The sequence below is a fragment of the Ptychodera flava genome (genome assembly GCF_041260155.1).
Source record: "Ptychodera flava strain L36383 chromosome 3 unlocalized genomic scaffold, AS_Pfla_20210202 Scaffold_25__1_contigs__length_14229661_pilon, whole genome shotgun sequence".
Classification (NCBI taxonomy): Eukaryota; Metazoa; Hemichordata; class Enteropneusta; family Ptychoderidae; genus Ptychodera; species Ptychodera flava.
Window position 1 is genome coordinate 4,401,239 of NW_027248279.1, and position 26,083 is coordinate 4,427,321.

Here is a 26,083-nt window from a genome sequence, read left to right on the forward strand (position 1 = left end):
AATTATCAAGGGGAAATCTATCAAAGCAAATTATTGAATTCATCACGTGATAAGTCTAATGAGGTCAAAGTTTTTGTAAAACTACAGAGTGTTGACTGTAAGCAAACACAAAATGTACAGAATGGAGCACTGTGTCCCTGTTTGATATGTATACATGTATTTAGCTCTTTTGACCTTTGACCTTTGCCCTCTGTATATGGAATCAGTACAGTTCTAAGAGATAATGAGGGAGGCCAACAGACTAGAGAACTGTTAACTATTATACTCCAGCTGTCTGACTCTATCATGATTACACTAAATTGCAGACAAAATGGATTTTGTAACTCACTACTGATTGTGTTCAGTTGCTAGTTCTTCCTTTCTCATCATAGACAGTCTTTCCTCTGTGGTGTAGTCTTGCCAAACTTTGAAATATTTCACCTTGGTTGTGTAGGAGTAATGTTTCCTTGCTTTCTGCAGCTGAATGGACTGTAAATGACCATACTGTCAAATGAAAATAAAAATATCCCTGTTAGATTGGTTTTCTTGTACAATGTTTGTTGAATAAAACACCCATTCACATTCAGGGCTTGTGTAATTTTTGCCCCAAACAAATATCTGTTTGCCATTTCTTGCATAATAAGGGCTTATAAAAATGATTTTGGCTCATTAAAAGTAAATTTCAAAAATAAAATTTCAAGAAGACAGAGAAATGACTGACCCGTCTCCATGATGCCAATGCTCTCCTGACAAGGATACAGTTGTACATCTCATCTGCCAAGCGTTGTTTCTCTTGTACAGTGTCCTGTGTTATCTCTTTCCATGGAGTAAAACATTTCTGTATCAATACCATGTTATGATGATCTATAGCAATCTGCATGTTGTGTCTGGATATCTGTACAAGTCTCAACCATGGTGCCAGTCCTTTGTTTCTTAGCAGTGTTTGTCTGTAGTGTTCATCTGCCTTGCTATTCTGTCTCTTTATCTGATCCAGTCTCTCCTGCTTCTCTTCTTCTTTCTGCAAAAAAACAAGCAAACACAGAACATTGCTGGCTTTGATCATGTGTTATTGATTCACTGTGCAAATACACATGGCATGTCTTTACAACTTTGTGAATAAAAGTTTTTGCTACCTTTAATAGCTTTTGTCTTGTGCAGGGGGTTGGCGTTGGTTGCATTATGGGTAAAAATTTGACTTCTCAACACAGTGAGAGTTTGGGATCATGATCAAATAAATGCCTTTAACCCAAAATGTCAAACTAGCTAAACACCTTTTTGTGGCATTTCTTGTATAAAATTACTCCATAAACATAAAATTTTATTTTGGTTTCAGTAATTGTATGCATTTTGCCTGTAGAAAACCATAATATTGAAAATATTTTCAACTGATTGAGGTTTTCAAGTAGTTGGCAAAATCATTATTATGGTACAGATAATAATAGGAGATTGATTGATTGATTGTTTGGTCGGTTACTTGAGAAGATCAATCATCCAGCCTGATTTGAAACATCTTTGGACTTATGACCAGTGGTGTTTTCATCCCAGAGAGGACCTAAACGACTTCTGAAGGATGAATCCAGCAAATAAAATTACATGAAATTACTTAACCTACCTGTTTGGCCAGCCTCCTTTCTTCTCTAACTCTTTCAATCTTAGCTTTCTTTTCTCGGCTTCTTCTTCCAGTCTTCATTTCTCTTCTGCCTCTTTGATTTGTGCCTGTATAATGGGAAAGATGCAGCTAAGATGACAAGCTTGTAGAAGGCAATGGATCCGTCTAGTTGTAATCTCTCCCTTGCCTTCAATCCTAACACACACACTTTATCCATCCTCTACTAAGCACTGTCTTCTATCCTTGCCTCTCACTCTCCCCTTACTCTCCTCTTTCTTACATCAACCCTACACTTACTATTTAATCTCTCTTCCTCTCGTTTTCTTCTCCTTTCATCAACCTCGGCTTTCCTCTGCCCTATCCTGACAGCTCTCTCCTCCATACCTGTCAATCAAACAGACACACAACACAACAAACTCAGCCTCTCTGTGCTAACCAAACATAAGACAGATACTATTCACTACTTCAAACACACTTTGAACAATACTAGTAGTAAATGACTATGTGTTGACTTACTTTTCAGGCAACTTGTACTTGCTTTGCTAGTTTTCTTTGCTTCGTTCAGTGTAACATTGGAACTTTCATTACTGCTGTCGGGGTGTGTTGTCACTGCTGTGTCTGAGGACTATGATCTGTCAAAGATGAAATAATCTGATACAGTAGCACGAGCCTTAAATTCTATATTTAGAGTATTTATTACAGTAGCATGTTTCTATACTCAGACTAATAAATAATGTATTTCATTGGATACTGGACTTATCCATAAGTGTTCTCTTTGTATTCTGACATAAAAATAGCAGTTCTTTCAAGAATTGAGAGCAAAGGGAATATCTTCGAAACCAACTCTGTGTGACAAAATGTAGCACAAGAAACAAGGTTAGCAGATGGATTTCTTATCCTTAGGGGCCGTGGATAATTAAAACATGCGCACAGTAAACGCAACTTCTGTGTTTAGGGGCGGGAGGGGGTTTGGCTGTATTTCGATTACCGTGCGCAAAAATCGCACAACAAGTTTTCCTATCACAACATCTCATTACACGTTTTTCTGTGTCGCAAAATATTGTGTGTCAGGCCAGTATGGCACCGGCTACAGCAGCATCTATTTGACATACATGGAAAACAAACAAACTGTCATCCTCCTTCCTATTGGTCCACAGCTTCCCTGAAGCAGCTGCTTCCAGGAAGGCAGCCATTTTGTTTTTAGTTTCCTGTCTCCTTTCTGTCATTTCTCTGCTTTGTTGTTCCTGTGCAACCCACAGCTGCCAACTCACAAAATATCTTTTCAACAGAGTTTTTCTGTGGAAGTCCTCAGCAAGCTGCTTTTTCCTGAAACCAAATTACGTTTCAGTAAATATCACCATTATCTAATGACATCAAGTGTATATGTCAAGTAATTTGTATGATTTTAAGTCTATTCTTCGTAACAACTGGTGTATTTAAAACATTTCAAAATGAATACAGCTAAATGTTGATCTTTCTTGTAAAAGTGTCATGACTCCATGTTAAATTGATTATCTTTCTGCGAACTGATCAAACTGATTACTTGACTCTGTGATATTTAAGTGATGTCTTGTGCTTCAGTACGTGTATTCATGATTGTCTAGCAAAATGGGGGTATACTGGCCCTCTATCAGTCTTTATCTCTTCACTGAAATTATAATAAGTAGGAATGACAACTCATTTACACTTTTGGAATGAATACAGGCACTCTAAACAGCAATGTAACGTAAAATGCCACAGTGATTGTTTACACCATCCAGCCTGACCTGTGAGACTCTCTGACATAATTCTGTCTCTTTTCATTTCTTGATGCTAAACCAATCATCTACACATCCAGTCTTACCTGTGAGACTCTCTGATGTAAAATTCTGTCTGTCTCTCTTCATATTCCATACGCTGCTGACGTACATAGTGTCTCCATTTGTTCCAGGCCCTGACCAATCTTCTCCAGTCTGAGAGAGCCCTGGCTTTGCCCATCTGTATTCGTCTGTTGGCTACTAGCTGATACCATGCTGAGAAATGCCTCCGTAGACACTGCAATGAAAAACACAATGTGAGATTTATCAAACTAAAATACCACTAGTTTGACACAATTGAGTGTAGATAAGGTAAATTTTAAAAATACCGCAATTATATGGTGTCACTCAAATTTGATCAGAATTGGTATATACCAGTATGGGTTACCAATGATCAACAATAAATGTTGTTTCTATCTGTTCAGTGGAGGAAAATTCTATGTTGATGTTATGACAATGATTTCTGCACAGTACAACCAGAAAAACAACAAGAAATATTTAAACCAGGAAAACAGGAATGACAAAAGTAACAAGTCATAGTTGATGACACAGTCCCCACTTGTTAATGGGTGCTTTGATTACAGGTCCTCAGAGAGGATAGAGTCCTCTTCATTAGGTCTGTGATAAAAATACTTTTGAATAAATTCGCTTGATACATGTCTGAGTTGTAGTTCAGGACATGAAAAAATCGTAATAAAATGGCCACATGGTAGCCATAATGGATCGAATCACAAAACAAATCAATGTGCATATGTATGACATAGGTCAATGTCCTTGTACCAAGTTTGAATAAAATCCGTTGAGATATGCCTGAGTTATGGCTCTGTACATAAAAAATCGTAACAAAATGGCCGCACGCAGCCATATGGATCGTATCACATGAAAAATTGACGTGCATATCTATGACATTGGTCAATGTCCTTGTACCAACTTTGAATAAAATCAGTTGAAACATGCCTGAGTAATGGCTCTGTACATGAAAAAATCGTCATAAAATGGCCGCCTGGCAGCCATATTGAATCGTATCACAAAACAAATCGACGTGAATATGTATGACATTGGTCAATGTCCTTGTACTAAGTTTGAATAAAATCAGTTGAGATGTGCCTGAGTTATGGCTCTGTACATGAAAAAAATCGTAACAAAATGGCCGCACGGCGGCCATATTAGATCGTATCACATGAAAAATTGACGTGCATATATATGACATTGGTCAATGTCCTTGTACCAACTTTGAATAAAATTAGTTAAAACATGCCTGAGTAATGGCTCTGTACATGAAAAAATAGTAATAAATGGCCGCCTGGCGGCCATATTGAATCGTATCACTAAATAAATCGACGTGAATATGTATGACATAGGTCATGTCCTTGTACAAAGTTTGAATAAAATCGTTCAGATATGCCTGAATTATGGCTCTGTACATGAAAAAATCGTAACAAAATGGCCGCCTGGCGGCCATATTGGATCGTATCACAAAACAAATTGATGTGCATATCTATGACATTGGTCAATGTCCTTGTACCAGCTTTGAATAAAATCGGTTGAAACATGTCTGAGTTATGGCTCTGTACATGAAAAAATCATAATAAAATGGCCGCCTGGCAGCCATATTGGATCGTATCAAAAAACAAATTGACGTGCGTCTGTATGACATATGAAGTAATCCTTGTACCAAGTTTGAATGAAATCGCTCCAGGCATCTCTGAGATATCTGCGTGAACGGACGGACGCACGCACGCACGCACGCACACACGCACGGACATGACCAAACCTATAAGTCCCCCCGGACGGTGTCCGTGGGGACTAAAAGAATGACAAAAGTAAATATAAGGTCTGAAACTTTAGGTACTGGAGGTCAACTTTAGCAACATGTATACCAGAAACAAGCCCCTCTTAGTTTAGTATAGACGGTCTTCCCCCTCTACTGTCTATGGTTTCAGCAGGTCTGTTAATATGTAACAGTTCATAAACAATGACAGGAAAATGACTCAAGTCAGTGGAGTAAGATTGTTTCAAGCCTGTTTCAGAATTTCGCTTTTTCTTACCTCATTTGCACAGTTTTGACACTGATGTGTTCATTTGAACAAATTCACATCTCAACCCCTGCATCTACTGTACACCAAATACTGAGATGGTAGCTTTGGCGGTATGGGAGCCTTTGTGTGTGACGGACATACATCCGCACATACCACAAATATACAGACACTTACTGACTTAGACTCATCATATAAGCTCTTTTTGGTATACATATATAAAACCAAATATGAGCTAAAAATTAATAACTTGACATACCATCACGCTGATTTTTCTTGGAATATTTCATTCCTGTTAGGTCAAAGATTGAAATGTTTCCACAAACGGATATCTTTAGAAATCAGTCTCAGGATTGCAATAGTTGAGTTTTGCTTCACAGCTTTTATTATGAAGGATGTCACATGCTTTCATCATGCTTCAAGTTTGAATTATTGCTCCCAGTTATTTGATGTCAAGTTCTTATTTCACATACTGTGATATGCCTTGGATACAGAGATGCACATAACACTTGTTGTAGAGAAGAGTCAGAAATATGTTTGACAAGAAACTGGTGATTTCTGAGAAGGCATTTGTGTAACTCTGCAAATAGTTGATAGGATTTGTATCAAAATGATGTCAAGCTTTTGTCATCTTCCACTATTTTCTCAAACATAATATACTTATAAATGTCCAAAAGCATCAAAATAACACTCTACCCTTGACACCATGCAATGGGTCAAAGGTCAATTTCACATTCAGATAATGGAGACTACAGACACTTTGACAGGTGTATGTATTGTAAACAGCCAGCCTTGCACCATGTCAGTGTCTGAATGTTCTACAAACAAATGCCTGGCTGTAACTGGTGTATGCAGGTCAAAGGTCACCAAAAGTCATTGCTGGATTGACCCTAAATCAATATATGGCAACCAGAGAGAACAAGTACTGTAGATGGAAATGCTATTGAGTTCAACAAGATTTTCACCAATCTGCATGAAAAACAAATGATCAAACCCTAAATCACAGAACACGGTTTAAAACCTGGCAAAGAAACATACTTGAACAATCTCTACAGACATACTGTAATTGTGTTTTGCTATAGTAATATATAATTGGTATCAACTGGGAGACTTTCAAATTTACAAATTACTTAGTCATGGATGGATTGGGATTTAAATACAGCCAACCAATGATTTCAAACACAGGAGTATCTGCTGTGTGAGATTTTTCAGAATTAGGTCATTATTTATAGCACAAAATGATCTGGAATATATATATTTTTCACTGATGTATGGCTGTGTGATAACTCTGCCTCACAGTCCAACAATGTTGAATTCATGCCAAGCAAGGTATTGACAAGCTGTGTAATTCATAAGTGTGATTAGCTGACTACATGAATAGCAGTGGTCATTTATCACCTGTCACTGTGTGACCTCACTTGACCCTACACAGTATATCTACTCAATACCTACTGTGAATTTACGGAACTGAAACTTATATTATATTGTGGAAAGCTTTAACAAAAATAAACAATGTAAACAAACACCAGGACAGATTATGTGATATACATTGCATTGATGAAATACACACAGGCATGTGAACAATGCCAAAAAACATAGCCACAGTACAGACATGGGCAGACAGTAAGAGTGTTTTTACAACATTTGAATCTTTGATCTGCATTCACATTTTCATGAAAGGTCAAATGTTAGACTGTAAATTATTTTGTAACTATGATACTCAGTCAGACTAGTGTCCTTAGTAAGGGAGAAATACTGGCTGAGCACATAGTTGGCTCACAGAAATCTCACCTTATTGTTTTGCCATTTTACTTGTCAATGAATTTTGAGTATCTTCGTTAAAATATTTTGAATATACTTTGCTGACAAACAGTACCTTCAGATCCTCTGTTGCTTTCTTAGCTTTCATTTCTTCAAGACGTCTTGTCAATTCCTTCCTTTCTTCTTCCAGCATCTGTTGGGCTTGATGTTTCCTTAATTCTGCCTTCCTCTGTTGCAACTCTCTCTCCTCTCTCTCCCTCCTCTTTTCTGCCTCCCATCTCTCTTGCTCCCTGGAAAACAACATCAATAGATAGGGAATGATGTGAAACTTTTGTGGAGAAAAGATCTGTCCACATTATGCTTACTTAATTACTTACGTAATTAGATTTTACTCAGTCATTGCTATCTGTGTTCACTGTTAGTGTTATACATTCATTGCAGTGTTAATCTTGCAAACACTGCATGCATTCAAAACAACAGAATACAAGACAGGATACATCTTAGATATTCTACCTTCTTTGTACTTCTTCAGCAACTCTTCTTTGTTCTTCCATTTCTTTTCTAATCTTGGTCATTTCTTGTTGTAACAGAGTTTCTTCTTTCCTCTTGTGCATAGCCTTGTCTCTTTCTTCTTTCAAGATGATCTGTTGTGCCTGCAGTTGGGCATCTTTCCGTCTCTGTTTCTCTCTCAATTCTCTTTCTCTTTCTTTTGTCTTTTTTCTCGGTTTTCCTTCACCTGATTCAAATTCAAAAAAAATCTTAGCTATCTCAGATCTTGGGGAAATATTTCCAAATCTGTCCAAGGAGGGATTGGAGGAGCAACTCTGAGACTGCCAATCTTTTTGTTAAGACCGATGAATTTACCAGTTGCCTTATCAAACGTACATTTCTGATCAAAACTGCATGCTGTGTCTGCATAACTAGACTGGAGGACTTCCTGGCTGACCTCAATACTTGTTCAAGAAACAAAATAAGCCTGTCTACCTTTAAATGTAAAATACCAAGACCAATTACAAGAGTCCAACATTAGAAGGTTTTTGGTGATACATGAAAAACTGCATGTTATAAAATAATATCAATAATGTTGTTTCTAATTCTGAAGTCATGGTCTTATATTAACAGATGAGAAACAGTACTAGATGTCTAATGTACAGCCTAGCTGGACTTCAATATCTGAAGAGACAGATGATTGAAGCACCCAGAATACTTTTATCTAATAATATCAGTAATATTGTACAACTTCTTGCAAGGGACCACTGCTGATTGTGCCCATATTGGTTCCATTAAGACATAAAAAGTATAATTTCAAGTATTGAAACTTGGTTCAGTGTTGAAGTCAGCTGTAATACATTAACAATGTTTGTCCATTCTTTGCTTACCCTTTGATGTCTGGCTTGCATCGATATTGTTGGATCTTTTCCTTTCTTTTTCCTCTCATCCAATCCCAAGTCACGTAAGAAATCCGTCTCTACAACTGGTTTGTCTAACAATCCCTGGATGATACCCTCCACAGTGGATTCCTCATCACGCTCTTCAATTTCCTTTACAAATGCTGTACAAGGTGGAAAAATGGATTGGTAGAACAATTATTATCTTACTTTAGAATTTGAAAAATGCTATTGGTTTCCATGGAAATGTCTGACTTACAATCACTGACTTTTAAAAACTGATTTTACAGATAACATTATATCAATTACATTAGATACTTCACAGAGTTGACAAATTGTATCAGCAATCCTGGAAAATGTATCAAATTTTTATGTTATCATTCAATCATCATGCTATGTAACTCGACCTTATTTGAAAACTCACATGCCCTAAACTGTTCTATGCTTGTTTAACCCTTTCACCACCATGGTTTGTCCCAAATCCATTGTTTTCTATGGCTAAGTTAGACCTGTATACAGGGAACTGGGGGTGAAAGGGTTAAGTTTTGACTGACTGCTCTTTACATGTACAATATGTTGATAGAAATTGAAGGTCCGATGACAATGGCTGTCTGACAGTGAAGTGAAAAACAAAAATTAGAAATACTGAGGTGTACCAAGACAGGCACTTTTAAGGGCCTAATTAGTGATTGCCTGTGTTCTTGTAGTTTCTTTACACAGAATGGTTTTTTGAAAAAAATATTTACTGATTGTCTCTATCGATCAGTATATTCAATCAGTCACTGTTACTTGCGAAGAAAATCAGAGGAACAATATTTTCTCTCCAATCACATTAGGATGTTAAAAAAAATATTTGCCATATCATCAACTATGGGAACTTATGCCAGAAAATGACATTTGAAGCCAAACACGTCCTCCACAACAATTTTCAGAATGTCTAAGTTGATTACCTTCGGATGATATTCCATTGTATGGATGTGGAAATCCTGGATCTTCCACAGCAATCAGGTCATCCCACTGTTTCTTGATCTCTGATCTTGTTGGTGGATTCCGTGATGATAAAATTTCATCCATGTCATCATCAAAGTCATTGTCAAGGTGACATTTATCAGTCATCCACTGATTCAGTAATTCTTGTGCTGGTGTGAAAGACAAATAAAACCCACAGACCTCATATGTATGAAAAAATGTAGTTAGGGAAATACACTGCACAGAGTCATCAAATATTTATATAGGAAGGACAACAACTGAAGTCATAATAAATGAACTGAACAATTTCAACAAATATAACATTTCAGACAAAAGTATTTGTGTTTGGCTAAAAGATGTTTCAATGCTTAAACAGTATACACATATTGACTGGCCATGTGGGCAACAACATGCGTTTGTACCCTGAGGGACTGTGAGTCACCCCGAAAAACGGACTGTTTCCCGAGGCCGAAGGCCGAGAGAAACAGTCTGTTTTTGGGGGTGACTCACAGGCCCGAGGGGTAATAAAGACCTATGCTGTTGTCCTCATGGCCAGTCAATATGTGTTTTATAACACACCTCATCCGCAGTCATGCATAAGACCGTACCATACACAAAATTTGTCGCATGTAATATGTTGGAGTGGTTCAGTAAGAAAAAGTTTTCCCCAACAGGATCGCAATACTTCTGCAAAACGTTCAATGCACCTTTGATTATAGTCTTCAGAAAGTAGGATAAACCTAGAAATTTCTCGACTATCGTTTCGATCGGCCGCGGACGACATCTTTGTTTACATTCTGGTCTGCAGATGAGTCAATGTCGTTTTTGACGTCAACGGGCATCATTTTTCGGAACTGATGCCTGGCAGGCAACAGTTCCAACAAATGATGCCCGATGACGTTGTTTACGTGGATCAGCACAAAAAGAACACATTCAACATGACTATCAATTGGCGAATTAGAATACCGACTGTGGATGAGGTGTGTTATAATGAAAGTTGAGGAAAATTGATTTGCTTGACTCTGGTCTAGTATCATGTGACATATACGGTAATAAGAGAGGTGTATGAGAAATGTATTGTGTAAATTTATGGTACCAGTACCAGCTTCTGTATTATATGTGAAGAGTATATGTTAATGTGTGTGTAGATTACTTTCACAACATATCTGTGGATGTGCATCTCTCAATGAAAAATATGGCAGCTTAAAGTGAAATAGAGATTTGTAATCCCTGTGTATATAATCTGGTCAATAAAATTAAAACATGCAGGGTTACCTTCTTGATATGCTTCATCATGGTCATGAAGAGCATCTACTGTTGCCATGGCTGTTGCCATGCCATTGCCATGGCTACCACCAGTATACTTGTGTCCAAAGGTGACAGCTGCTGCCCTGTCAGAAGCTTCTTGTACTTTCTGTAAGAATCCATATAAGGCATTTAAATTTCTGTAAGAATCCATACAAGACATTTAAACATAAGAATCCACACAAGGCATTTAAATTTTTGTAAGAATCCATACTACACAGTTGGACTAAGTTGTCAAAAATTGTACCATTACGTGAACGTCCTTTAAAAGATTAATTTTAAACGACAGCAGTGCATAAGAATTATATCTGAAATGAAGCTTGTTAGTTTTCATAGTATCATTACAAGTAATCTGGCACAGAACCAAACGTGGTGTAGGGAAAGCATCACACCTGAATTAGAAAGAATTCTAAATTTAAGAAAATCTTGAAAGAGGTTTACATATTACTAAATATCTGTTGCACCATGATTGAAATCAACTTTGTTGAATAAAATTGGTCACCAAGTGAGTAGTTAGTTACTTGGTTACCATGCCAAGACAATTTTGCAATGGCAACATTAAAGCTGCTGTTGCTGTGGCAACTGCCTGTGAAAGTTTGACCAAACATTATAAGGTAATAGTACAATACCTTGATCCAATCTTGTATGTCATCTGCACCTGTCAATTTCTGTTTTAAAGATTAGGAAAAAAAAACATGAAAGATATTAATCCTAAAATTTTAATTATATTCTAGGTAGAACGCGTTTATAGCTAGGGTTTGTGAAGACAAATTTTTACCAGTGTCGCACGTGAGGCTGTTGTTGAAGTTAGTATTCTCGTTTTCAGCCTCCAATTTCCAAATTTCAGGCCCAAAGTCATTTCGGCACCGCGACCCAAAACGTTTCGGCACCGCTCAAGGCTACCTTCGGGAACTAGTGTTGGAGCGTAATGTTACAAATCCAAACACTGAAAAAGTATAGTGTGTCAACTAACATTCACGTACATTCATGTACATGCTTTAATCATTCATGGAGGTAATCTCTGCTACCTCCATGCTTTAATCTTTGTGAAAACATAAGAGACCGTAAGAAAAAACTTCATATCATTTTCAAATCTGTGACACAAGTTCATCGATAGCAATGTAATAGCCACCGACGCGGCAAAAGTTTGAAAGCGGTGCCGAAACAACTGCATGTGTAATTTCTAAAAACATAATCTAAACTTATGGACAAATATTTATTTCTGTATGTTTATGGATTAAAAGAACACTCATCACTTGCGTACACACACAGTCCGAGCATTTAGATATTGAAGACTCTAACCTCACTGAACACGCTCGAAGATAAACTTATCACGCTCGAAGATCAACTGATCGTGACTACTTATTATCTGACTGAAAAACGACTTGACTCGTGATCTACCGATCGATGTCATTAACTAGTTGATACATGTCTTCTTCGCCGCAACTCTACAAACATAACCTTACCTTTGATTTTGAGGTATTCCCTGAATTTACAGGTTTCGGAGCGGACCATCGTTTCCATCGGTAAAGAGCCGGATTAGAATCGGCCATGATACGTAAAACTCACATCCGATCAGCGATACAACTGTGCTCAATTAAAAACTACTGTGCAAAGAGATTGTACGATGTCGCTTAGCTGAGCAAAACATTAATGGTGATCGCCATATTGGAAATTACCCGTCATGCAACATGTAACATGTAAAGACATAAAGGTCATCCTGGAAAGGTCAAAGTGCAAAGGCTACAACATCTGACCAGTTGCGAACTCGGCCAGTTGGAGAACTCGGCCAGTTACGAACTCGGCCAGCTGGAGAAGTCGGCCAGTGGGCGAACTCGGCCAGTACAGTATGCACCCAATTAGAACATATGCTCCATTATAGTGTTTCTTTTTTTGAAGTTTTACTTAAGTTATATGCGAAGGCGATCTAAACACAGGGTACACTGGCTTGTTGTTTATTTGTGTTTGTTTGTTTGTGTGTATGTTGTGTTTGTTTATTTATTTTTAATAAAATTACAGCGAAAAGCTGTTTTGTTAATAGTTGTCAATAAAGAGCAGTTTATTTGTTTATTTATTTATTTATTTGTTTGTTTGTTTGTTGATACGTATTTCCGATGGTTAGGGTTAGGGTTAGGCTTAAGTTACCATCGGAAATACGTATCAACAAACAAACAAACAAATAAATAAATAAACAAACAAATAAACAAATAAACTGCTCTTTATTGACAAATATTAACAAAACAGCTTTTCGCTGTTATTTTATTAAAAATAACAAATAAACAAACAAAAACATACACACAAGAGGGAGTGAATAAGCCTAACCCTAACCCTAACCCTAACTTAAGCCTAACCCTAACCCTAACCCTAACTTAAGCCTAACCCTAACCCTAACCATCGGAAATACGTATCAACAAACAAACAAACAAATAAATAAATAAACAAACAAATAAACAAATAAACTGCTCTTTATTGACAAATATTAACAAAACAGCTTTTCGCTGTTATTTTATTAAAAATAACAAATAAACAAACAAAAACATACACACAAACAAACAAACACAAATAAACAACAAGCCAGTGTACCCTGTGGCTGCACAGCCTTCGAATGCAGGCCCATCACGGCGCGCACTTAAGGCACAGCGACTGTGGAGAGTCTAAGGCAGACCGTACATGCTTTGCACTGCACGGTGGACGTGGGAGCTCTTCGACTTCGGTTGTTTACTGAATGTCCGTAGTACATGTAGTATTAAACCGACAAAATAACAAAACTATGGTAGTAAGAAGTTAAAATTGTTTGGCATATTCAACTGTGAAGAGAATGCGTATGCAATCATATTGCTTTGTTGCGAGTGGCCGACTTCTCCTGGCCGACTTCTCCCACTGGCCGAGTTGGTCGGCTCCGGCGCTGGCCGAGTTCGCAACTGGCCGACTTCTCCGCTTACCCATCTGAATTTGTCAAGACCGAGAAGAACGTGAAAGTTCCACAAGTGTTTCGCGCTGTCTGCAGCCTTTGGTTTGTCGTCCCAAATTAGTCGTTTTTAAGGTATTGTTACGAAATTGAGCATAAGCACAGGCGCTGACCTCGTCGCTTGTTCGCGATGCCACTAAATGTTAACAACAACCACAGTCACTTGTGATCCGCTGATCGGTCTATTCCGCTCGGCGTCTATGCCCCCATAGACGTGTGTACATATGCCTGAGAAAAACAGGCATATATACACACGTCTATGGGGGCATAGACTCCGAGCGGAATAGACCGATCACAAGTGACTGTGCAACAACTTGGAGGTTCGTGAAGCGGCGAGCCTGGCGCTCGTGGGTACCAGAGTCTTTGGTACCTTCATGCCTTGACCAACATAGTTTTAGTCACAACAGTTTTAGTCACAACTAGCTGTTGTACTGTAGCTCGTAGCGTAGATTCTAGGCTATGTAGCTCGAGGTTTTGCCTTTGCATTTGGGTCGGACGGCACAACTACAGTACTGCAACTAAGTTACAACATGGAGGTAGCAGAGACCTCCATGGTCACAACATGCAGTACCTATTTTGCTGTAGTTCCACAGCCCAGCTTAAATTATGTTTACATAAATTAGGGGAGAACCATTTGATTTTTTGGGGGGGGGTATGGAGAATTTTGAGAAAAAAGAATTTGTCACCAGGTGAGATAGAAGGAAAAAATGATCCTGTCATGGCCTGAGAAAAAAAATGTCATAACAGACAGAAGTGAAAAAAAAATTGTCACAATGCACCAGAAATTAGCAATATTTGGAAACCTTATTCTCATGTATTCTTTGTCAGCACGCCGCCATAGGCGGCGCAAATGTTTTTACCACAAGCAATTCTTAGTTTCTTTTCCCAGCACTTATGATATAAGCATCCACTAAATAGGTCTACTTTACACCTCAGTACACTCAATGTTTTCCTTCCCTTTTCTGACCAAAGAAATCATATTTCAGGATTTCTGTTGCAATATCTCAATGGCATAGGCACTATCTAAAGGGGACTATTTGACTTCTGTAAATTGTGAAAATTTAAAACACAAGACAGGAGTCAATAAACTAGTGTTAAAACCAATATATTATTCTCTCAATATAAATATGTTAGAAAGATGTACAAGTTGACAATGAAAAATTGAGGAACAACAAATATAATGAAATACAATGTGTGAGCCTTGTTTCTCTGACCAAAAAAGATAACATCTTCCCTGAGAACTTACATCGATGCTTGGTCATGTTAATTATAATATGACACCACACACCGGATCGTTCACTATAGAGTCCATCAATAGTGGCAAACTCTCTCAACTAATCTGGCTTTTCCTCTTTGAGGAGGAAGATGACTTAATAGTCACACAACCAAGCAGAGGGGATGCTAAACAAGAGAGCTACTGATGAAGGAAGCCCATTTTTGGTTCTTAAACACCGTTAAGACGAATCACTCAATCAACAAACCGGTTTACCGGGGACTGAGATCACATAATCAGGGTCATTTTAAAAGCACTATCGATTCACCGGTGTCTCGCCATGTATTCGGAGGAATGTGAGGGGGGAGGGGGTCATTAAAAATATTGAAAACTTCAGGGGGGCGTTACTCAAAATGTGGAGAGGAAGAAGGGGGGTTACTCAATTTATTTGAACGAAATAAATTGAAACACATCTCAGATTGCACCATTGTATACAACCATTTCTCAAAATTTTCAATGCGAGAGGGGGGCACCTCGCTCTCGTGCTCTCCCCCTTGGGTCTTCTAACAGTTTTACTGGTAAAAGACAAATTGAAAATACCTCTTCTGTATATTCATTTGTCTTCAGTCTCTGGCAAACAGAACTGTTTTTCACAAATTGTATTGTCATTGTTTTGTTGTTGAATATTGTGACTCAAACACTGATCATGCAAAAAATGTAAAAAATATCAGTGTTCAATGTCATTTTCAAACAGTTTTACCAATTGCAAAATAAACTGAAACTCCTCTCAGATTGCACCATTAAACACATCAATTTCTCAAAATTTCCAATACGAGAGGGGGAACCTCCCTCTCGTGCTTTCCCCCTTGGGGTATTCTAACAGTTTCACTTAGTAAAAAAATTAAAACACCTCTCAGATTGCACCAGACTGCACCATTGCACACATCAATATCTTAAAAATTTCCATGCAAGATAGGGGAAAGCCCATGTGACACTTTCCCCCTAAGCCTCTCGCGTGTTCTCCCCCTGTACTTTCAAATTCTGCCCGGTCAGATATCCTAGTGAAAACCCTGTCATAATACCCATCCAAATTAAACAATACAGTATATGGTTAGAGTTACAGTTCCAGGTTTGTTTTACATCACAAATGATGGAGAGACTACTGAATGTGACAAAGTGTAAAATCCTTGTTAACAGTAAAGATGACCATCCTTCATAGATCTCTATGAAATTATTTCAGAGTTAGAGAGATGTGAAGTTGGCAAGCCGCATGTACAAACCAGATTTCCGTCACTCCAGACAATCATACAAATGGATGAAGATGGTAAACAAGGCAGTCTTAGCTTCCAACAGATTCTGACAACAGGCTATGTGTCGGAGAAAGAACTACAAGCAAGACAACGTCAAGTGTGCAGTGACAACATCCTGTCATTGTACTTCACATCTGGTAGTACAGGGTTCCCTAAGTGTGTAGTGCACACACACCATACACAGATCAATTCACAGAGAGCATCTAATACAAGAGAGAAGTGTTCAAAGGCAAGAGAGTTGCTTGCCAGCTCAGACCTTGCCCATATCGGTGCCATACGAGCAATTTTATTTCCAGGGTTGTTTGGTACAACATCGATATTCTTACCACCAAAGCATTCTATAGAGAATACAATGATGGTGTTGCAAGATGAATGTGTAACTCGCACACGTTTACGACCAAATGTTCTATTTGATTTGATAAATCATCCACACTTTAATGAATACAACTTGCAAAGTTTAGAGACTGTCTTCACTGGGGGATATCTTGTGCCAGAGTCAATCATGAACATGGCTGTATCTGCACTTGGTTGTCATGTAGTTGATGACTATGGTTCTACGGAGATGATAGATGGGTTGTTTTCTGAAGTGTCTGGTGTTAGCTCAGAAGAGATGCAAAAGTACCCAAACTGCGTATATCCATCGCCGGGTAACGAAATCAAAGTAGTCGATGCTGATGGAAATATTGTTGCTGTGAATACAATAGGAGAACTCTGGGTCCGTTCCCCATTTTTGTTTTTGTACTACTTGGGTGACAAAGAAGCTACCGACAAGGTGAAAACATCTGATGGCTGGTTCAAGAGTGGAGATTTAGTATCAATGAATGGGGATGGCTGGTGTAAGATTGTAGGTCGGCTTAATGACATGATCATACGAGAAGGAATCAATATCTACCCATCAGAAATAGAGATGGCCGTTGCCCTTCACCCAAAAGTATCACAAGTTCAAGTTGTAGCAATACCAGATGAGAAAGTACACCAACGTGTGTGCATATGCATCATAACCAAGAACAGTCAGGTCTGTACAGAAGAAGAAATCCTCAAATTCTGTCATGGTCGAATTCATGAAGCACACATTCCAGACCACGTATTCTTTGTGAAGGAGTTTCCAAAGACTTTCTCCAATAAACTCCAATGGCTGGTTCAAAAGTGGAGATTAGTATCAATGAATGAGGATGGCTGGTGTAAAATTGTAGGTCGGCTTAATGACATGATCATAAGGGAAGGAATCAATATCTACCCATCAGAAATAGAGATGGCCATTGCCCTTCACCCAAAAGTATCACAAGTTCAAGTTGTAGCAATACCAGATGAGAAAGTACACCAACGTGTGTGCATATGCATCATTACCAAGAACAGTCAGGTCTGTACAGAAGAAGAAATCCTCGAATTCTGTCATGGTCGAATTCATGCAGCCCACATTCCAGACCACGTAATCTTTGTGAAGGAGTTTCCAAAGACGTTCTCCAATAAACTTGATCGCCGCCAACTTTCACAGGTTGCTGAAGAAACGCTCTTCTCTAAGAAGTGACTACAACCTTTAGAAGAAAATGTGTTTGCTGCTATCGAGCATCAACAGCACAGCTAATGAAGTATTTAGAGTATATGGTAACTTCAGATAATCATTCATTATAACTTTCACCATGAAGTCATCTTTCCTATTGGTTAATAAGACATGGGAATTGGTCCAATAATCAGTATCATAGCAGGTACACAGATAATTTACCATGTCCAAAAACAAATAGGAAATGACAATTACAACAGGCTAGGGTCATAGAAAATGACAATAACAACAGGATCATCTTGTACTACTTGCAGTGTGCAAAATTAACGTCGGTTCGACGGTCCGAGACCAACAGATTTCTCGTCGGGCCGAAAGTTTTTAGCAACATGTCGGTCCTTATAACCAGCTTGAATTTGGAATAAATGATGAAAATTTCTCCGTCAAGACCTGCAACAGATGCAGATGATGACTGACTCTGAATCATGTGATTCAGACTTGAATTTCATGCACCTATCAATGTTTTCCACCGTGGGAGTGCGGGGCAACAAGGGATATTGATCGCACTTCGTGTCCTGGTAGTGGGGAATTCGATCTCTATGGTACGCCAGACGGGAGCGGGGTGGGGGTTGACAATGTCGCAACATAGTAATTTTTGTCTGGCGATTTTTTGCATTTACAAGTGTTGATAACTGCCTTGAAAGTCTTTGTATATCATATCTCAGGTTTATTTTAGGAGTAAGTAAACTCATCCCTTTTGAGGGTATTAGATCTGAGCTAGGTAAGTTCCCTTGTAAAATTGAGATATTGGAGTGGATTAAATAATTTACAAGCAGACCATATTTTGAAAAATGCACTTATAGAAACATACAAATCAATTCTCCATGGGCAAAATTTGTTCATCATGTTTTGGAAAGTTACAATCACAGTCGTGTTTTCAGTGCATCTAGAGTAAATTCTTATTCTCAGTTATGTAAGAAGTTAAAACATGAGTATGAAAATCAATACTTAGAAACTTGGAAGAGAACCCTTTTCAATGATTCAAGGAAGAATGGAAGTGGTAACAAATTGCGCACTTATAGAATCTTCAAGACCAAGTTTGGTTTTGAAAAATATTTAAGAGATATTTCAGATTTCGGGTTACGTAGAAGTTTACCAAACTTTGACTGAGTGATCATAATTTACATGTACGTGTGACATCGGTAGGACATGTAAACCTCATTTACCTTTAAATGAAAGAATTTGCTTGAGATGTGATAGTAATGTTATAGATGATGAGTTTCACTTTTTATTCACATGCAAGTGTCATATTTCTGAGAAATTAATTTTGTGCCAGAAAAGCGGAAGAGATTTTTCTATCACTATGAGTGTTGAAGAAAAAGTAGAAAACATGAAAAAGATTATGGAACAGAATTTTCTGAACCTTGCTATATTTATAAGGAATTCTGGTGTTTGCTGACCCCTCCAGTAGCTACCTACAGTTAGCTGGTTACAGTTAGAGTTATATGTGTACTTCAATTCAATTTACTTGGATTTTAATATCCATTTGATGGTGTTCAGTTTTGGACATGTTGTTCTTTCATCTGAAATGTACCATACCACACTCTCTGTCAGTGTGTGTTGAGTAATAAAAGATTGATTGATTGATTGATTTACGAAGAGTCTAATCCCTCCGATCGACGCGCATAGCATGGTGCAGCTGATTACATTCAGATCATTATGAATTACGTCCGTGCATGCAGATTCTAGCAATGGAATGAATTGATTTTGGTGCAATAATGCAATATTATAATAATACAATATTATAATAATACTCGTCTAGTAAGTGTAACCCTGGTAATGTTAGCATATCTGTGTCATATGACAACAACACCCAGTATCACTTCACTAGTTCCACACTTTAAGTGTTCGGAATTTACATGTACACAAATGTACATAATACAGCCCTTCATTTTATCAAACTGACTCCGTTTTCTTTGCTTTGATTTTCCATTGAAGCGTTCAAAACATAAACGGTTCATAGAAGAGTTTAAGACAAAAACCTACTTAGAGAACAGTGCTGTTGACTAATCATATTTGGTTTTGAACATGGAGGTATTTTTTTACCTCTATGGTTTTGAACTACGCCCAATACAAGGACTAGATGTTACACGACAGCCCAATTGTGCTACTTGCAGTCGACAATCAAGTTCACGTTTCGCTGCGTTTGTTTGTGGACCGCTAGAACATCTTGCTTGTTCGTTGGTCTTTAACCAAAGTTTACAAGGCCGACTGTTACCACGATATATCGACGTGATAATAAGTGTGCATTTTATAAAACAGAGCGGCCTTATCATAACAGTTTTGTCGAGTTGCACGATCCGTCGTGTATACTCTCTGAGGCCGAGAGTAGGGCTTCATATTGTTTCGATGTATACCGGTACTGTTTTACGACAGGCATGCAAAACTCATCCTGGGCTGTAGGCCTAAATGTCGCAAAAAATACGTCTTTTAAGATTTTACGGTATCATTATCTGATCGTGTCGCTGGTTTTCAGCAGTATCGAGTGTCTGTCAAACTTTTCAGAGTCATTTTAATACCTTTAAGCTTTCAAAGGGCGATGAGACCCAGCAATTGCTCAGGCAAAACTTTTCGATCAGAAAATATGCATTCATTTCCGCGAGGGTCGTTTGCCATTCATGTTGTCTGCAATTTCTATAATCGAGAAAAAGTTACGATACTTTTCCTTTTAATTAAAAGCATCACTTCATCTGTTTCTTCATGAATGCAACAGAAGCCACATTTAAGCATATTATTTTTTTTTTCAAATGTTGAAAGTAATCCATACCAAGTATTTCTCCCTTCTGTTTAAAAAAGACGTAAGTAATCAATGGTTGCAAAAAAAATTATTCATACAGTCCCGTGGGCTAGAGGGGGTCTACGTGCACCCCCCACGGATAACAAACCTGTATTTTTCAGAACCCTTAGGATCCCTAGAATACGAAATGGAATTTTAACAGAAAAAATATAGGGACGCAATAGCTGTTATGGTCATGTTTGAAGGGTACCGCAAAATCACGATTTACCAAGCCAAATGCATTTTCGTCAAATCTGTCTTCTTGTAAGTCATGTGCTGAGCTCATTTTTTAACATAACCTCACTTGTTTGGTATCATTAGTAAGGGAATTTATTCCTCTTTAAGATGACATATTGCACTATGCAATATCTTCTACAGTTTTTGTCAAATATAACCAAAACTTACCCCTTACCCCAAAATTTAACATTACAAATTACAGAAAATCTCAAATTCTACCAATTTTTTAGCTAGGCATGATAAAAAATGCAATGCTTTGTCTGAAATCTGTTTTATTTGATACAGGGACATGTCAGAATTATGAAATAGACTTTTAACAGAAAAAATATTGGGAATCTACAGCTGTAACAGTCATATTTTGAAGGGTACCGCAAAATCATAGTGTTGCAGATTTACATGCATTTTTGTTAAAACTGTCTTCCTATAAGTTATCTGCTGAGCTTGTTTTTGAATATAACCTGGCTTGTTAGGTATCATTAGAAAGATAATTTACTAATCTTTAGAATGACATATTGTAACATGCAATATCTTCTATAGTTTTCATGATATATAACCAAAACGTACCCCATACCCCAAAGTTTACATTGAAAATTTCAGTCATAGCTAAAACCAAATTCTACCATTTTTTTAGCTTGACACAAAACATCTGGCCGTTTTTGCTATTAAATCTATTTTATTTGGTACAAAGACATGGTAGAATTATTAATAGACTTTTAACAGCAAAAATATTGAGAATCTACATCTGTAACAGTCATATTTTGAAGGGTACCGCAAAATCATAGTGTTGCAGATTTACATGCATTTTTGTTAAAACTGTCTTCCTATAAGTTATCTGCTGAGCTTGTTTTTGAATATAACCTAGCTTGTTAGGTATCATTAGAAAGATAATTTACTAATCTTTAGAATGACATATTGTAACATGCAATATCTTCTATAGTTTTCATGATATATAACCAAAACTTACCCCATACCCCAAAGTTTACATTGAAAATTTCAGTCATAGCTAAAACCAAATTCTACCATTTTTTAGCTTGACACAAAAAATCTGGCCGCTTTTGCTATTAAATCTATTTTATTTGGTACAGGGACATGTCAGAATTATGAAATAGACTTTGAACAGCAAAAATATTGAGAATCTACATCTGTAACAGTCATATTTTGAAGGGTACCGCAAAATCATAGTGTAGCAGATTTGCATGCATTTTTGTTAAAACTGTCTTCCTATAAGTTATCTGCTGAGCTTGTTTTTGAATATAACCTGGCTTGTTAGGTATCATTAGAAAGATAATTTACTAATCTTTAGAATGACATATTGTAACATGCAATATCTTCTATAGTTTTCATGATATATAACCAAAACTTACCCCATACCCCAAAGTTTACATTGAAAATTGCAGTCATAGCTAAAATCAAATTCTACCATTTTCTTTACCTGGACATATAAATTCCGGCATTTATTTGTATGAAATCTATTTCATTCGGTAATGGGTCATGTCAAAAATATAAAATAGACTTTTAACAGAAAAAAGATTGGAATTCTGTAGTTGTAACAGTCAAGTTTGAAGGGTACCGCAAAATCTCAGTATTCCTGACTTGCGTGCATTTTTGTTGAATCAATCGTCTTCTAAGTCAACTGCTGGGCTTGTTTTTGAATATAACCTGGCTTGTTAGGTATCATTAGTAAGATTATTTACTAATCTTACATATTGTAACATGCAATATCTTGTACAGATTTTTATGAAATATGACCAAAACTTACACCATACCCCAAAATTTACATCGAAAACTATGTCATAGCTAATGTCAAATTCAAGCAATTTTTTTACGCAGACATAAAAAATTAGGCAATTTTTTGTATGAAATCTGTTTTATTTTGTACTGTGCTATATCAGAAATATGAAATGAACTTTTAACAGAAAAAATATTGGGATTCTATGGCTGTAACAGCTGTATTTTGAAGGGTACAGCAAAATCTCAGTATTCCTGATTCGCATGCGTTTTTGTTAAATCTGTCATCTTATAAATTGTCTAATGAGCTTGTTATTGATTATAACCGGGTTTGTTTAGTACCATTGAAAAGGTAATTAAATAGTCTTTACAATGACATATTGTAACAGTCAATATCTTGTATACTTTTCATGGAATATGAACAAAACATACCCCATACCCCAAGGTTTATATTGAAAGTATTGTCATAGATAACTTGATCAAATTCCGTGTATTTTTAGCTAGACATTTTAGCTCTGTTTCGGTATTAAATCTGTAGTATATGGTACTGGGTCATGTCAGAAATATGAAATAGACTTTTAACAGAAAAAAATATTTGGACTGTATAGTTGTAACAGCCATATTTTTAAAGGAAATGCAAAATCGCAGTACCGCAAACTGGCACCTTTTTTGTTAAATTCTTCTTCTTGTAAGTCATCTGCTGAACTTATTTTGTGACACAACCTGGCTTGTGAGGTATCATTAGTAGGGAAATTTATTCTTCTTTAAGATGACATATTGTAATATACAATGTCATTCACATTTTTCCTGGAATATGGTCAAACTTTACCCAATACCCAAAAGTTCAAATCGCAAATTACAGCTTATCTTAAATTCTACCATTTTTTGCTGCACGTAATACAAAAGGCAATTCTTGTTTAAAATCTGATTTATTTGTTACAAAAGTATGTCACAAGTATAAAATTAACTTTTAACGGGAAGATGATACAATTTAGTAGCCATTTGGATCATTTTTGAGGGGGAACCCATATATTGCAAATGTATGTGTTTCGGCAAATTTGCCCTGATACCTGGGTACCCTTCCAAATATGATCCATAAGGCTACAAAATCATATTATGTTCCTGTTAAAAGTTAATTTCATATTTTTAACATACTTTATTAACAAAAACACATATTTCATACATTGCATACAAGCATTGCCTTTGGTATATAAAGTTAATAAATTGTAAAATGGTAGAGTTTCAGATTTGCAGTAATTTGCTGTGTAAACTTTGGGGTATGGGGTAAGCTTTGGTCCGTGTTCATGAAACCTAAACAAGACATTGCATATTACAATATGTCATTTTAAAAACTAGTAAATTACCTTTCTATTGATACCTAACAAGCCAGGTTATGTCAACAATCAAGCTCAGCAGATGACTTTTAAGAAGACAGATTTAACAAAAAAGCAAGCGAGTTGGCAATACTGTGATTTTGCGAGACCCTTCAAATATGACTGTTACAGCTGTAGAGTCCCAATATATTTTCTGTTAAAAGTCTATTTCATATTTCTGACATTCCCCATACCAAATAAAAAGATTTCATACAAAGCATTGCCTTATTTGTTAATTAAAATTGGTAGAATTTGACGATAGCTACGAAAGTAATTTTCGATATAAACTTTGTGGTATGGGGTAAGTTTTCGTCATATGCCATGATAACTATATAAGATATGGCATATAACAATATGTCATTTTAAAACGTAGTAAATAAGCTTTTCAATGGTACCAAAAACATGGTTATGAGATAAAATAAGCGCAGCAGATGACCTACAATGGGACAAAGTTAACAAAACACATATGAGTCTGCACTGCTGTGATTTTGTAGTACTCCACAGAATATGCCTGTTACAGCCATAGAATCCCAATATTCTTTCTGTTTAAAGTCTATTTCATATTTAATACATGTTCCTGTACCAAATAAAACAGAGTTAATAGCAAAAACGGCCAGATTTTTTGTGTCAAGCTAAAAAATGGTAGAATTTGGTTTTAGCTATGACTGAAATTTTCAATGTAAACTTTGGGGTATGGGGTAAGTTTTGGTTATATATCATGAAAACTATAGAAGATATTGCATGTTACAATACGTCATTCTAAAGATCTTTCTAATGATACCCAAAAAGCCAGATTATATTCAAAAACAAGCTCAGCAGATAACTTATAGGAAGACAGTTTTAACAAAAATGCATGTAAATCTGCAACACTATGATTTTGCGGTACCCTTCAAAATATGACTGTTACAGCTGTAGATTCCCAATATTTTTTCTGTTAAAAGTCTATTTCATATTTCTGACATGTCCCTGTATCAAATAAAACAGATTTCAGACAAAGCATTGCATTTTTTATTATGCCTAGCTAAAAAATTGGTAGAATTTGAGATTTTCTGTAATTTGTAATGTTAAATTTTGGGGTAAGGGGTAAGTTTTGGTTATATTTGACAAAAACTGTAGAAAATATTCCCTTTCTAATGATACCAAACAAGTGAGGTTATGTTAAAAAATGAGCTCAGCACATGACTTACAAGAAGACAGATTTGACGAAAATGCATTTGGCTTGGAAAATCGTGATTTTGCGGTACCCTTCAAAACATGACCATAACAGCTATTGCGTCCCTATATTTTTTCTGTTAAAATTCCATTTCGTATTCTAGGGATCCCAAGGGTTCTGAAAAATACAGGTTTGTTATCCTGTGGGGGGTGCACGTAGACCCCCCTCTAGCCCACGGACTAATACACTTATGACGTTTTCCAAGGTACTAAGTATTCACTCACCTATACTACCTCTCGCTTTGGCTATTTCAGTGATTTTCAATAATTTTTCAAATCACAATATCACATGCCCTGGTGTAGTGTAAATTAGTACACAGCAATGTAGAGAACACCATTCCCAATAGGAAGTCATGAGAGACAAATTTTCTCGCTTTCATCAGCCACATGTAGCCAGTGCATGAGCCTGTATTCCCCGGTCCCTTGGTGTTTGACATCATTTTATAGTCCGAGAGTGGGGATTTGACATGGCTAGAAAAAATGTCAAATTCTCCTGTTAGTCCCATAGTCCCCCTCCCCCGTGGTGGAAAACATTGATAAATGTGTGTGCATGACAATGAGGAAGATGAGGGCTGTTTTCTTTTTCAGATTCCAGATCATGTAGATGAATGATTCACGATCATTCACCTACACTATTCTGCAATCTATAAATGTGAACAATAGTCCTTTTGAGTGAATACTTACTGACTCTATTGATAAAAGGACATGAAAAATTAAATATTACAGCATTCAAAAGCATAGTATTGGTAGAGAAGTTGACTTTAATGGTCGTTAACAACTGCATTTACTGAGGACCGGCAGTTTTCTGTAAGGACCTAAAGCTTTGGCTTGGTGCAGGCCCTTAAGACCTGAAGCTATTTTCTCT

The 26,083-nt window shown here is 36.9% G+C and overlaps 3 protein-coding genes and 1 long non-coding RNA gene across 9 annotated transcripts in view; 1 reads left to right on the top strand and 3 right to left on the bottom strand.

The window, feature by feature from the left end:
- Nucleotides 1-26,083, bottom strand: part of LOC139125649 (uncharacterized) — a 176,630-nt gene that overhangs the window by 20,633 nt on the left and 129,914 nt on the right. The window lies entirely within an intron of this gene.
- The window catches only part of LOC139125644 (coiled-coil domain-containing protein 191-like), a 218,719-nt gene that overhangs the window by 11,447 nt on the left and 181,189 nt on the right, over nt 1-26,083 (bottom strand). The window contains exons 1-5 of one of the 3 annotated variants that reach the window (XM_070691741.1): nt 2,105-2,239; nt 1,886-1,972; nt 1,592-1,695; nt 701-997; nt 329-483 (exon numbers count right to left, since the gene is read on the bottom strand). In XM_070691741.1, coding sequence (XP_070547842.1) covers nt 329-483; nt 701-997; nt 1,592-1,695; nt 1,886-1,970 — 641 coding nt within the window. In that variant the 5' untranslated portion in view covers nt 1,971-1,972; nt 2,105-2,239. Of the gene's footprint in view, nt 1-328; nt 484-700; nt 998-1,591; nt 1,696-1,885; nt 1,973-2,104; nt 2,240-26,083 lie in introns of those variants that run through there. The other 2 variants (XM_070691742.1, XM_070691743.1) reach the window with 2 other exon arrangements.
- Nucleotides 2,293-12,535, bottom strand: LOC139125645 (coiled-coil domain-containing protein 191-like). 2 transcript variants are annotated; one of them, XM_070691745.1, is made up of 7 exons: nt 12,310-12,535; nt 11,473-11,511; nt 10,814-10,952; nt 9,520-9,708; nt 8,561-8,733; nt 7,695-7,917; nt 3,451-3,622 (listed from the first exon to the last, which is right to left on the bottom strand). In XM_070691745.1, exons 1-6 carry the CDS (start codon nt 12,394-12,396, stop codon nt 7,870-7,872), a joined length of 675 nt encoding a protein of 224 aa, XP_070547846.1. In that variant the 5' UTR covers nt 12,397-12,535; the 3' UTR covers nt 3,451-3,622; nt 7,695-7,869. The 2 variants fall into 2 exon arrangements, with proteins under 2 accessions (XP_070547845.1, XP_070547846.1); XM_070691744.1 differs by lacking the exons at nt 9,520-9,708; nt 10,814-10,952; nt 11,473-11,511; nt 12,310-12,535 and adding exons at nt 2,293-2,914; nt 7,297-7,471 and having other exon boundaries at nt 3,432-3,622; nt 8,561-8,711.
- On the top strand, nt 16,264-17,862 carry LOC139125134 (medium-chain acyl-CoA ligase ACSF2, mitochondrial-like). The gene has a single exon (XM_070691239.1). The coding sequence runs from the start codon at nt 16,336-16,338 to the stop codon at nt 17,860-17,862; it is 1,527 nt and encodes a 508-aa protein (XP_070547340.1). The 5' UTR covers nt 16,264-16,335.

Coding starts and splice junctions, on each gene's coding strand:
- LOC139125134 (XM_070691239.1), top strand. CDS start 16,336: ATGGATGAAGATGGTAAACAAGGCAGTCTTAGCTTCCAACAGATTCTG.
- LOC139125645 (XM_070691744.1), bottom strand. CDS start 7,795: ATGCACAAGAGGAAAGAAGAAACTCTGTTACAACAAGAAATGACCAAG. Junction 7,472..7,694: donor GCTGAAGAAGTACAAAGAAG/GTAGAATATCTA, acceptor GTTGTTTTCCAG/GGAGCAAGAGAGATGGGAGG. Junction 3,623..7,296: donor AAGCAACAGAGGATCTGAAG/GTACTGTTTGTC, acceptor TTTTCATTGCAG/TGTCTACGGAGGCATTTCTC.